The sequence below is a fragment of the Monosiga brevicollis genome, genomic scaffold (genome assembly GCF_000002865.3).
Source record: "Monosiga brevicollis MX1 MONBRscaffold_30 genomic scaffold, whole genome shotgun sequence".
Taxonomy (NCBI): Eukaryota; class Choanoflagellata; order Craspedida; family Salpingoecidae; genus Monosiga; species Monosiga brevicollis.
Genome location: NW_001865067.1, coordinates 19,196 through 30,799, shown reverse-complemented (window position 1 = coordinate 30,799; position 11,604 = coordinate 19,196). Strand labels below are relative to the sequence as shown.

The following is an 11,604-nucleotide window of genomic DNA, read 5'->3' as shown; positions in this document are numbered from 1 at the left end:
TCTCTCCCTCTCTCTGTGAACACATGTGCGCATTTCACTTTGTCTTGCTGACATCCACACGCACTCTCTCATCTCTGATTTTGTGTGGTCTCATCATCCTTTCTCTCTTCTTGCTTGATTTTCTCTTTACATCTCGCTCTCCCTCATCACCCGTCTCTCATCTCCCTCCCAACCCACCCACTCTCTCTCACTCTTACATTTTCCTTCTTCGGGTCGCAGAACCTCGCCGAGCCAAGAAAAACGAAAAAAGAGAGAGCGCGCGCGTGTGTGTGTGTGCGGTCACGGTCACGGTCACGGTCACGGTCACGGTCGCGGTCGTGGTCGTGGTCACGGTTGCCGTTGCGCGAGTGCGCAGGGTTGGGGCTGCTGGATTCGGGTGCGGCTTGTTGGGACACCGCACGCACCCCGTTTGTCTTGATTTTCGTGTGCAAGCCTCGCACCGTCTCTCGTCATGGCGGCGTCGTGCATCTCGAGCTGCTTCACGGCGGTCACCCTTGTCCTCCTGATGGCGGCTCTCATCCCGAATGCAGCTGGTACGTGAATCAAACGCCTCTTCCGTCACGCGCGTCATCAGCAACCCGCCCCCTCCCCCTCTGTCACCTCGAGGCGCTTCTCTCCCATATCTATGGACATGTGCGCCTCAAACTCGCGCCACACGCCTCAGCTCACCACCACCCCCTTCCTTCATTTCCCTCCCCTCGCTCCCTTTGATAGCCGAGAATCGCACGGCCGCTTTTGTGGTCGACTGCCGAAATGACATTGTGCTGCCCCAGCTCGCGGATCTGCTGCAACTTACCAACGCTACCACCGTGCTCATGTACGGTGACGACTCGGGCGGATGCTGCGACCTCTTTGGCGATCGAGCCTGGCCCAACATCCACAGCGTCGAGCTCCGTTGCATGCCCCACGATCCCAACATGGTCCGAAATCTCAATCTCACTCAACTCAGCGTTGTCGGCACACCCGACCTCCAAGTCTTTGCCCTCGACCCCTTCATCCTCAGAACCTCGCGCGTCATTCTTCAGGACCTGGCCGCCCTCAAGAGCATCGACACCCACATCACCCTGCCCAACCTCCTTCACTTTGAGCTCATCAACTGCTCTCGACTCCTCTCCTTCCCACACTTTGACGCCCCCAATCTCCAGTCCCTGCGCCTTCAAAATGTTGACCTTGACAACGTCCGCGCCATCTCCAACTTTCCCGCCCTTCGCGAAATTAACTTTGATACCACCGCCATTACCCATCTTCCCCCCTTGCCCTGTCAGGTCGAAATCATCAACGTTCACAACTCCCCCATCTTTAGCCTCGAAGCTGAAAGTTTCACCTGTGCAAGACCCACCGTGGCCAACCTCAGTGGCAATTCCATTGAACAAATTGATCCTGATTGCTTCACCGCCTCAAACAATCTTCGCGTTTTCGACATGTCCGGCAACATGCTCGAAGTGATGGCCCTTGATCCCAACAACGACTTTCCCGTCCTCGAAGTGTTTAGCCTGGCCAACAACTTTTTGACCCTCCTCACAGGCGCCTTCAGCGCTGGTGCCATGACCTACCTCTCCGTGGCTGCCAATCGCCTGACTGCCTTTGACTCGGGCGTCTTCAGCCATCTCAGCAAACTCACCGAACTCGACCTGTCTGACAACCACTTTACCAGCCTCCAGCCCCATGTTCTTGATCCCCTTACCGCCCTCGAGCGCATCCACCTCGAGAACAACCGACTGACAGCCTTGGATGCTGACGTCTTTGCCAAGCTCCCCGCCCTGCGCAACATCACCATTAGCAACAACGCCATCACCACCCTCGATTCCACCATCTTCGCCCACAACCCTCAGCTGCAGAACCTCATCATCTTTGGCAATAGCCTCACCGAGTTGGCCCCCGATATCTTTCACAACAACCCCCACCTTCGTTACGCTGACATGTGTGACAACTTTTTCACCACCTTCCCCGCCCCCCTCTTCCAAAACAATCCCAACCTTGAGATTTTCAGTGCCAGCGCTACCAACATCCGCCACCTCCCCGCCGGCCTCTTTGCCGGCCTCACCCGCCTCCAAGACTTTTACGTGGTCAACTCCCTCCTCACCACCCTCCCCTCGGGCCTGTTTGATGACACCGTCAGCCTTCGCTCGCTGATGCTCGGCGGCAACATGTTCACCACCCTCCCCGATGGCTTGTTCTCCAAGCTCCACCGCCTCAGCCAGCTCGATATTGGTGGTCACCGCATGTCTCGCGTTGACGTTGAGGCCCTCGGCGTTCCCAACAACGTCACCCTCCTCTCCATCTCCTCCCAAAGTGCCGAATACGGTTGCATTGTGGCCACCACCCAGCACCCCTTTCGCAACTTGGCCTCCTTCAACAGCTCGGGCTGCAGTTTGGAGCCCCAGATGCTGCAAAGCGTCCTCCACAGCGCCCCAGCCCTCAGCATTCTCCAAATCGGAGGGCCCCAGCTCTGCGCCCTCAACGGCTCCACAACCCTCACCCTCAATCGCCTACCCAACTCTCTTTCTCTCATTAGCGTGGCCAACAGTGACTGCCAAGTCATCTCGCTAGGCGGCGCCTACATCGACTCGCTCTTTGTGCAGTTTAATGAAGGCCTCACCGCGCTCACCGTCAACGCGCCTCGCGCCGTCGAAGCCAGTATCAACAACAATCCCCAGCTCTCCAAGATTAACGTCTTCCCCGTTCAGGTGCTGGACATTAGCAACACGGCCCTCGATCACATGCCTGCATTTTGCACCGTCATGGGCACCCAAAGCTTCTCTGCCCGTGGCATGCAAGACTCGGATCTCTTTACCTACGGCGCTGCGAGCATCCTGCGCACCTGCCTCACCCACGGCGTCTCGGTGATGGATTTCTCCAATAACGTTGACCTCAACAACCTCGACAACGTTGACCTCAACTACCGCGTACTCATCTCCTTTGAGCTTCAGCCGGGTGAAAACTATTGGCTCGATGGCATGCAGCTCTTGCGTCTCGACGTCGTGCCCAGCCTTTCCTTCGTCAATAGCCCCGTCCAATGCGAGATCATGCCCGACTACGGGACTGCCGTCGTCGTCTCCGCCGACATGTCCATCGACTTTGCTCCCTTGCATTATCACGCCATCAACTGTCGTTGCACCTCGGGCTACACCAACGCCGGTGGCCTGTGCAAGGCCGTCAAGCCCAGCTTTTGGGACTACAAGGGTGCCGTCGCCGTTGTTTTCATTTTTCCCGGTCTCGCCCTGCTCCTGATCGTAGCCTACTTGGCGCGTCGCCGCCTGCGTCGCATGTACGACAACATTGAGCTCAAGCAGCGCCTTCTCAGCGACACCGAGGCTCAGGTGGAGGAGCTCAAGCGAGGCTGGCAAATTGATGCCTCGGAGATTCGCCTTTTGGAGCGCATCGATGGCGACTCGCAGGGCGCATTTGGCTCTGTCTATGCGGCCGACTGGGACCACATGCGCGTCTGTGTCAAGCTCCTCCGCGAGGGCATGTCCTTTGACGAGATGACCGAGGGTGTCTTTGATCGCGAAATCAATTTTTTACAGCGCTTCCGTCATCCCCAGCTCGTGCGCTTCTTTGGCGCTGGCCACATGCCTGCCGATGGCACGGATGTTCCCTTTCTGGTCCTCGAGCTCGTAGATCGTGGCTCACTGGCCCAGGTCTTGTTGAAGGAGAGCCTGACGCGGGCGCAAAAGCTGAGTATTCTTTTGGATGTGGCCCGGGGTATCGAGCACCTGCACAGCCATGGCGTGGCACACCGTGACCTCAAGAGCGGCAACGTGCTCATTTCCAGCGACTTTCGGGCCAAGGTCTCCGACTTTGGGAGTGTCAAGCGCTTCTACCGCAAAGCTGAAGGCAACGACGACATGAGCGATGTTGATGCATCGGCAGCCGTTCACTCGGCCAATCTCCAGTACACCATGAGCTTGGGGACTCCGCTCTACCTCAGCCCCGAGGTGCTGCGCGGGGAAGCACACGACGGCTTCAAGGTGGACGTCTTTGCCTTTGGCGTGTTGTGTTATGAGACGGCGCACCAAAAGGTCCCGGATCTGGTTGGACAGTTTGGCGACTTTCGCGGCCCCTTTCTCTATCGACTCGGTCAGCTGCTGGATGCCGGACATCGTCTGCAGTTGGATACGGATGCTTGCGACGTGCCTGTCGGCCTGGCCAATCTCAGTCTCTCTTGCATGGCTGGCCCCATGCACGAGCGGCCCACCTTTGATGTCATTGTAAATGCCCTTCAGGACCTCGAGTAATGTGCGCTGGCAACTGTCAGTCTGAGCGACGTGTGCCCGTGAGTGGTACGAGCACCGGCCGCGCTGTCCGTAAATCGTTTGTGTTGTTCTGATGGAGCTTCTAACTCTGAACTAGCGAGGCGACTCTGAGACTCGCTTCATCCTGCTAGATTTGTTTAGCTTCGATCAAACCGTTTGGCCCTTCTTGTGTCGACTGCTTTGTCTTGCCCAATGTGTTGTGTTGTGTTGTGGACGTGCCCTTGTCAAATCGATGACCGAATGAGCAAGGCGTGCTCGTCGTCACAAACCACAACACAACATCTTGTCTTTCTGCCCAACCAAAATGTGTCGCAATAACTTGACCCGCAAAGTCAGCATTTTTAGTCTTCAACTTCTCACTTTAAACCCGCTTCTTTTACCACTGCTGCCATATGGTATCTACATCAACTGCTTATACTACTGCATTTTCTTTGATGTGACCTCGCCTATTATGTAAGTGAACGCAAAAAAAAAAAAAAAAATGAAACGCGCGCGGGCGCGGTTCAGTGGTTGTGAGCAGTGTGTGTGTGACGTTGTGCGCGCTCGCGGGTCGGATAGCGCGTGTCGTTTCGATTCGGACCGACCCCCTTTTGCCTGCCGTGTGGTTCGTTCCGTTTGACTCACGGTCGGCTTTGTCCACGGCTTGGGAACGGGCGATGCATTTGCCGTCGTAGCTCTTGGAAATGGACATGGCAACAGCGACGACAGGACAAATGGCGGCGTGGCCGTCTCTGCTTGGGTGCGTGCTCAAGTGCCTCGACCAGTTGAGCAATGGCCTTGTTTGACTGACCCCCTTCTTGCTGTCGTGATCGTGTTGGTACAGGGAAGTGCGGACGCTCTTGGCCGCAGAGGACAAGCTGCCAGCTTGCCGCCCAAGTCATGTGTGCGGGAGCAAGGATGGGAGCTGCCTCTTTTTCCTCTTCTCGCTCGAGCAGGGCTCCCAACAAGACATTTTCCGCCTCCAAGTGAATGGCCCCGGTGAGTCTTCTCTCCCCCGCCTCTCTCTCCAACATGCCGTCCAAAGTGTCAGTGCTCACAACTGGGCTCGGGTTGTCTAGTGCCCAAACTTGAAAACTTGACTGCCGTCCTGGCACAGCCTGCTGCCGCTGCTCAGACCAAGGAGGAAGAGCTGCTCCGCGAGCGTCAACGCCAATACACGACTGGTGTCACAAGCTTTGTCTATGACCCGGCGGAGGATGTCATCTTCTTCCCCTTTGCCTCAACGCACGCTCTCATGCGTGAGGCGACAACGCGCAAGCCGGTGCGTGCTCTGCCCTCGCCAACCGCTGCCACTCTGGGCTGCGCCTCGCCCAATCTCGTGGTTGCCAAACAGCCGCAGCCGTGCAGGTGGCCACTGGTTCAGAGGCTACACCTGACTTTGGCCTGGTCTCACACGAATCGTCTTCTCTTTGCTTTAGACCACGCCGCCCCATTTGCTGCCATCCCGGGCTCGCTTCGATGCCAAGCTCTGCCCGGGCAACAGCTCCTGGCTGGCGTACTGCCATGACGGCGAGGTGTGGCTTGAGAACACCGACGTCAATCGTCTTTGGGCCATCACCGACGCCAAAGACCAAGGTATGTCGCCAATCGCGAAACCGAGCCGCCTATTTGCTGGCCAAATTGCTCGCGCCGCCTTGGCTTCGCCCCAAGCTGCAGCATGCCCCTTATTCTGCACCTTGACTCTCATGGCAGGCACCAAAAAGCACCAGACGGCGGGTATTCCTTCTTATATTGTCCAGGAAGAATTTAGCCGCTTCACTGGCTTTTGGTGGGCTCCAGACGGCAGCAGTATTTTGGTGGAACTTGTGGACGAGGGCCACGTTCGCCAAGTGCATGTCACGGACCAGATGTTTCCTGGTGGCGAAGATAGCACCTTTGTTTATCCGCGGGCCGGTGATGCGAACGCCCTGACTGCGCTCACGCTTGTGGCCATCGACTTTGAAGCCTGCCTGGCTCAGCCAGACACGCCGGGGCTCATGGCCAAGGCCACGCGGGGTGTCATGGAGCTGGCCCACCCCGACCGCGAGTATCTCGTCAACGCCGGCTTTGCTGGCTCGCCCCACCGCATTTGGCTGCTGACCCTTGATCGCGCTCAGCGGCATCTCCGCCTTGAACTGACCAGCAAGACCGCGCTGCTTCACGACGAAGGCCGCGAGACGGAAGTCATGCTTGAAGTGACGCACCGCTCTTGGGTCAACACCTACACGACCATTGGTTTTGTCGCTGAAGACCTGCTCAAGCCCGCTGCCGGCAGCCAGGGCTCGCGCATCGTTGGCTACTGGATCACTGATCGAAGCGGCTTTGATCACATTGAGCTCTTTGAGCGCACAGACAGCGGCACCCAAGGTATTCGTGGCTCCCACTTTTGACCTCACATGCAAAACGCAGCACATGGTGGTTGACTCGGCTCACCATGGCCCGCACGCTGTCATGCATGCAGTGGTTCCGGTCACAAGCGGCAAGTGGCCCGTACTGGACTCGGCGTCTGTGCAGCTGGACATGGCCACGGGCCGCTTCTGCTTCTTCGCGCGCAAGGTGAGTCAGCCGCCTCGCGTGTCAGCTTTTGCTGGGTAGCAATGCGACGCTCATCACCTGCTGCGATACTTTTTTTAGGATACACCCTTGCAAGCGCACATGTACATGACGGCGGTGCCGGCACATTGGCAAGCATTCGTGGCTGGCGAGCACTCCTTGGCTAGCGTGTCCTATGCCGCAGATTTCCAGCGTCTCTCTCCAGAAGGTTTGCCCGTGCCACCGTCTCCTAGTTTCTTCTTCATTTTTTCCGGCGAGCGGGCCTCGGATGCTGCCTCGGGTACTTCAGATCAATACTCAGTCAAGCTTGTTTGATTGATTGTAGGGCTCCATTGTACCGGTCATCCATCAGCGCAGCTTAAGCAAGCCTTGGTGACGCTGGAGTCTTCGCATCAGGCACCGCAGCTGGCACTGCTTGTTCTCGAGAGCGGCTCGTATACCATGTTGCAAAGTACCGAAAGTACGGCGCGTCTCTTGTTGACACTCTGTTGAGGCCTTTTCAGTGGAAAAAAAAAAAAAAAAAAAAAAAAAAAAGTGTTGAAGGGGCACTACATCACTAACGCTCGCCTGATGACGGTTTCTGTCGGTCCTTGATCATGTAGTGTCGGCATTGCACCTGAGGCCGCGCTTTTTCCCCATCGTCATGCCAAACGGTACGCCCCCCCCCTTTTTTTTTTGCATGAGAGCTGTTCGATGCTTTTCTCATCCCATGTACTGGTGGACTTGTTGCTGGCTCGTAGGCTGCACATACCATTCAATGGTTCTTTCTGCGACACAGTCCAGTGATCAGCCTCGGCCCGTGGTCTTGTACGTGTATGGAGGCCCACACGTCCAGCTGGTCCAGGATGTCCCCATCCGGCGGCGCGCTGCTCTTTTTCAAGCCTTTTTGAATCGCGGCTTCAACGTGGTGATGATTGACGTGCATGGATCCACGGGCCGCGGACGTCTGTTCGAGGAGCCCCTGAACCGGCGCATGGTAGGCTTGGCTCTTCTTTGGACCAGACTGGCTGGGGCAATGGTGCTTGTCGCTGACCCGCTCTTCTTTCTCTAGGGTACCTTTGAGATTGACCATCAAATCAAAGCTCTCCAAACACTGCATAGCCAGCACCCCGAGCTTGGTTTGGATCTCTCTCGAGTCGGCGTGCACGGATGGAGCTATGGTGGTTATGCTAGCTTGATCGCTCTGGCAACGCGGCCTGACTTTTTCAAGGTTTGTGTTTCTTTCTGTTCAGACCCCTCAATGGTGGGACCATATTATGTGTGTGTGAACGAGCTCACGCCTGGGGTTAATGCACATAGGTCGCCGTGGCAGGTGCACCCGTCACGCTTTGGGAAGCGTATGACACGGGGTACACAGAGCGCTACATGGGTCAGCCAAAGGACGAACCCGAGGTGTGTGTTTCGAGCCTTGCCTTTAAAGATCTCTCTCTCTTTTTTCGCCCACGCGCCTGTCCGTCTCTTCTATTCACCTACTTTTCCCTGCTTTTAAATCTCGTTGTCGAAGGCATACCGTCGTGGCAGCGTCCTAGAAATGGCAAATGGGTTCCCCGACGAGTACGGACGGTTGCTGATCATGCACGGCTTGAGCGATGAGAATGTGCACTTTTCGCACACGGCCACACTCATTGATCGCCTGCACGAGCTCGGCAAACCATATGAGCTTCAAGTGTACCCGCGTGCCCGCCACGGCGTGCGCACGCCACACGAGCGCATCCATCATACCGCAGCGATTGTTCGCTACATTGCCAAGGGCTTGTGAGGCCAGCCCCAGTGCCTCAACCGCCGCTGTGCAGGCTAAGAGCCAATCGAGTCAAAAAAAGAAAAAAAAAACCATCCCCCAGCCGTAAGCATAGCCCTTGCCCAGTTATCAATTTGTGATCAATTTGGCTCTGAAGAGCAGGTTGCCGCTACGAGAGAGCTTTCTTCAACTGGCAGGCAGAGATTTTATATAAGCGCTCATAGCAGCCGAGGACACAATCAGGGTGCGATTGCTGTGTGGCACAGGCTGCAGCACCACGCCAGCGTGATCAGGCGTGTGCTTGGCCTCAGTTGTCTCGAAACTGAATAGCTCGTCAATGTCGTAGCTTTTGGAGAAGCGACGCTTTTTTAGAAGTAAAATGCTGGCCTGGGAATAGTTTGGCTGATGGAGCAGCACAACGCGGCGAGTGTGTGTTTTACGCCCTTTGGGGCTTGTGCGCTGGATTGATACACCTGATTTGTCGACCTGGATTCGAGCATCCTCAGAGAGCGTGTTTGGCCATGCACCCCCTACGCTTGCTTTCAGTGAGGTTAGCGCCAGCGCTGCCTCGGCTGCCCGCACGCTCGTGTCAACGTCCTGTGCCATTTCCTTGGCAAGAGCGAGCACCGCCCCAAGCTTGGCTTGATCCTCATGGGCAGCGTGCTGTAATGCTGTTGTCATCAATAATGGGTAGCGTGCCACCTGCACAAGCGACACCATTTAGCAACAGATCAGGCAAAGGCAACTCAGAGCAGAGCAGTTGAGGTGAACATGAAGTGGAAATTGTGGATCACTGCAAACGAACAACAAACCCTTTGGATAGGCTGGAGCAGTGCGGCTTGAAGGTCGCGACGATCGGGGAGGCTGGCTCGCAGGCGCGTGCTTTGTTGATAGCACGCTTGCAGATGTTGCGACCCCTGTGCATAGCCTGAGCAGTACTGCTCGAAGGAGGCACGCGTCACTGACTGACTGAGGTAGTGGTGCAATGCACGTGTTGGATCCGCCTCAACTGCTGCCAGGTGCAAGAGCTGCGTCCCCAAGGCAATGAGGACATCAAGATTCTGGAAAATAATTTGGGCATCCTCTTCATGGATCAGTGAACGCTCAAGCATGGGATCCCGATACGCCTCACGCAACCGGAGCAAGCTGGCAATATAGTCGGCCTACTCGCAGCCAGAGGAGCAGCAAGGCGCACTGTCAGAGCCCAAAGTTACTTGCATGCTTGCATTGAATCCTACCTCCGTCTCCAAAATTTCCGAGACGGCAGCCGCCGCGCGCAAGCTGGGGCCCGCGGTAGCAGTCTCCTACAAGGCATACTGGGCATGAGATGTATGGTGGGTATGCAGCTCTCCTTGTGACGGTCGTTGCATCAGGACATACCGAGGTGCCAAAGACACCCAGCCCGTTGCGCTGTGGGGTGTGGAGATCGAGCTGACCAGTGGTTCGCTCCATGTTGTCAATCGCTGAGAAAAATGCCACTTGCTCACGCTTCCACCATCTCTCAGTGTCCCCGCAGATCTTCCACCACCCATGCCACCTTGCTTCACCCCGCCCCGTGAAGACGCAGTCGTGGATCGCGCCATAAGTGGAATGAAGCAGATCCTTTTGATCAAAAGATTTTTTTTTGTGGGGGATCTTTGTGTGAACAAAAGAAAATTGTTTGACAGTTTCTTTGGAGTTGGCGACCGTGGACTGGGTGGGGGGCGTGTGTTGTAGTTTAAGCGGTCCCAGCTCCCGTTCGAATCGACTATCGGCAACTGGCGCCCTACACCGTGGCGTTGCGTGAGCGCTCGCTTTGCTTTTTGACGTCGCTTGATTGACAGGGCCAAAGAGTGATAGCTCTTGGCAGGCCAAGTCGTTTCCAGATGAAAGACATCGTTTTCTCAGCAGAGGAAGCACTTGCATCCTCTGGGTGGTGGATGGGACTTTTGAAGCACGAGTGTGTATGGGGCCTGGACCACCGAGCCCTGAGGACCCTTCCAATGAAGACGATAATAAGGTGTGAGATCGAGCAACAAGGAGAGCGGGCAATGTATGTGAGACCTTCCCCCTTCATTCGTTCCTCACAGCCAGTATTGATTGGCTAGTACTTGGGCGTCGCCGCTCGGGCTTTCCAACGCCAAAAGGGGTGAAAGACTACTGACAGTGGCGGCCGGTTGTAGCGACGGGCAGATCTCGTGTGCTTGACTGTTCCTTGAACGTGCGTTGCCATGAAGTTGAGTTGGCTCGCTTGCCATCAGATATGGACACTCTCAGCTGGGAGGGACGATAGGTTTAATATAGCCGGAGGGGTTGCATCGGATCACCCACGGAATAGGAATGCTTTTCAGCCACCATGGCCGGCGAAGGGACAATGCACGGAGACGTTCAACAAGGATTTCGTTTGGCGACGCCCCAGAATCTGCTCGTATGACCGTTTCGACTATTTTTAGAACAAGCAAAAACAAAGATGCAGAAGAAAAAAGTTTGAACTTTGCATTTTCCTTCTTCTTCTTCTTCTTCTTCCTACCTTCTTCTTCCTACTTCTTCTTCCTGCTTCTTCTTCTTCTTCTTCTTCTGCTTCTTCCGTCGTCGTCAGCGTGCGCTTGAACTAACCAAGTACACCTGTCCTTGCACCTGTCATTGAGAACAGTTGGCCAGAGGTGAGTCAGTTGGTGCATCAGGCAGAGAAGAAAGAGCGAGGCCCGCTGACCGCCCGTTTTGCGTCTGCGCTTTGTCGGTGCTCCCCGCGCCCCCGCCCTGCTCCCCGCTGGTCTCTTCCGCCTGCCGTCCTTGCTCTCGCCTTTTCTGATCCATCCGGGCACACCACTCCACCCCTTGCCATCATGCCTCTGCCTCATTCGCTCGCTCAAGCGGCTTTCGATGGCCGTGCCTGAACTTTTGCCCCCGGCACACGCGCCGTTTCTTTTCTTTTTTTTTTTTTTTTTTTTTTTTTCTCTCCAAACGCGCTTCCTTTCGGCCACCTGCTACCTGCCCGCACCATTTGTACACCACTCGCGCGTCTGGCGTCTCCGGCACACTTTAAAGCATTGTCACCTCGCCTTTATTATGAGAGAGCAAATGCACGTCGCCCAACTC

General features: G+C 56.0%; 1 protein-coding gene across 1 annotated transcript; it reads left to right on the top strand.

Moving 5' to 3' along the window:
- Positions 1–451: 451 nt before the first annotated feature.
- On the top strand, positions 452–8,608 carry MONBRDRAFT_34096 (uncharacterized protein; the record flags this gene model as incomplete). The annotated part of the gene is made up of 18 exons (XM_001749401.1): positions 452–533; positions 715–920; positions 1,026–4,234; positions 4,602–4,709; positions 4,815–4,860; positions 4,931–4,995; positions 5,080–5,234; positions 5,315–5,517; positions 5,675–5,831; positions 5,949–6,602; positions 6,697–6,791; positions 6,870–6,996; positions 7,141–7,248; positions 7,391–7,441; positions 7,529–7,764; positions 7,840–7,998; positions 8,088–8,180; positions 8,293–8,608. 18 exons carry the CDS (start codon positions 452–454, stop codon positions 8,545–8,547), a joined length of 6,009 nt encoding a protein of 2,002 aa, XP_001749453.1. The 3' UTR covers positions 8,548–8,608.
- Between the last annotated feature and the right edge of the window lie 2,996 nt (positions 8,609–11,604).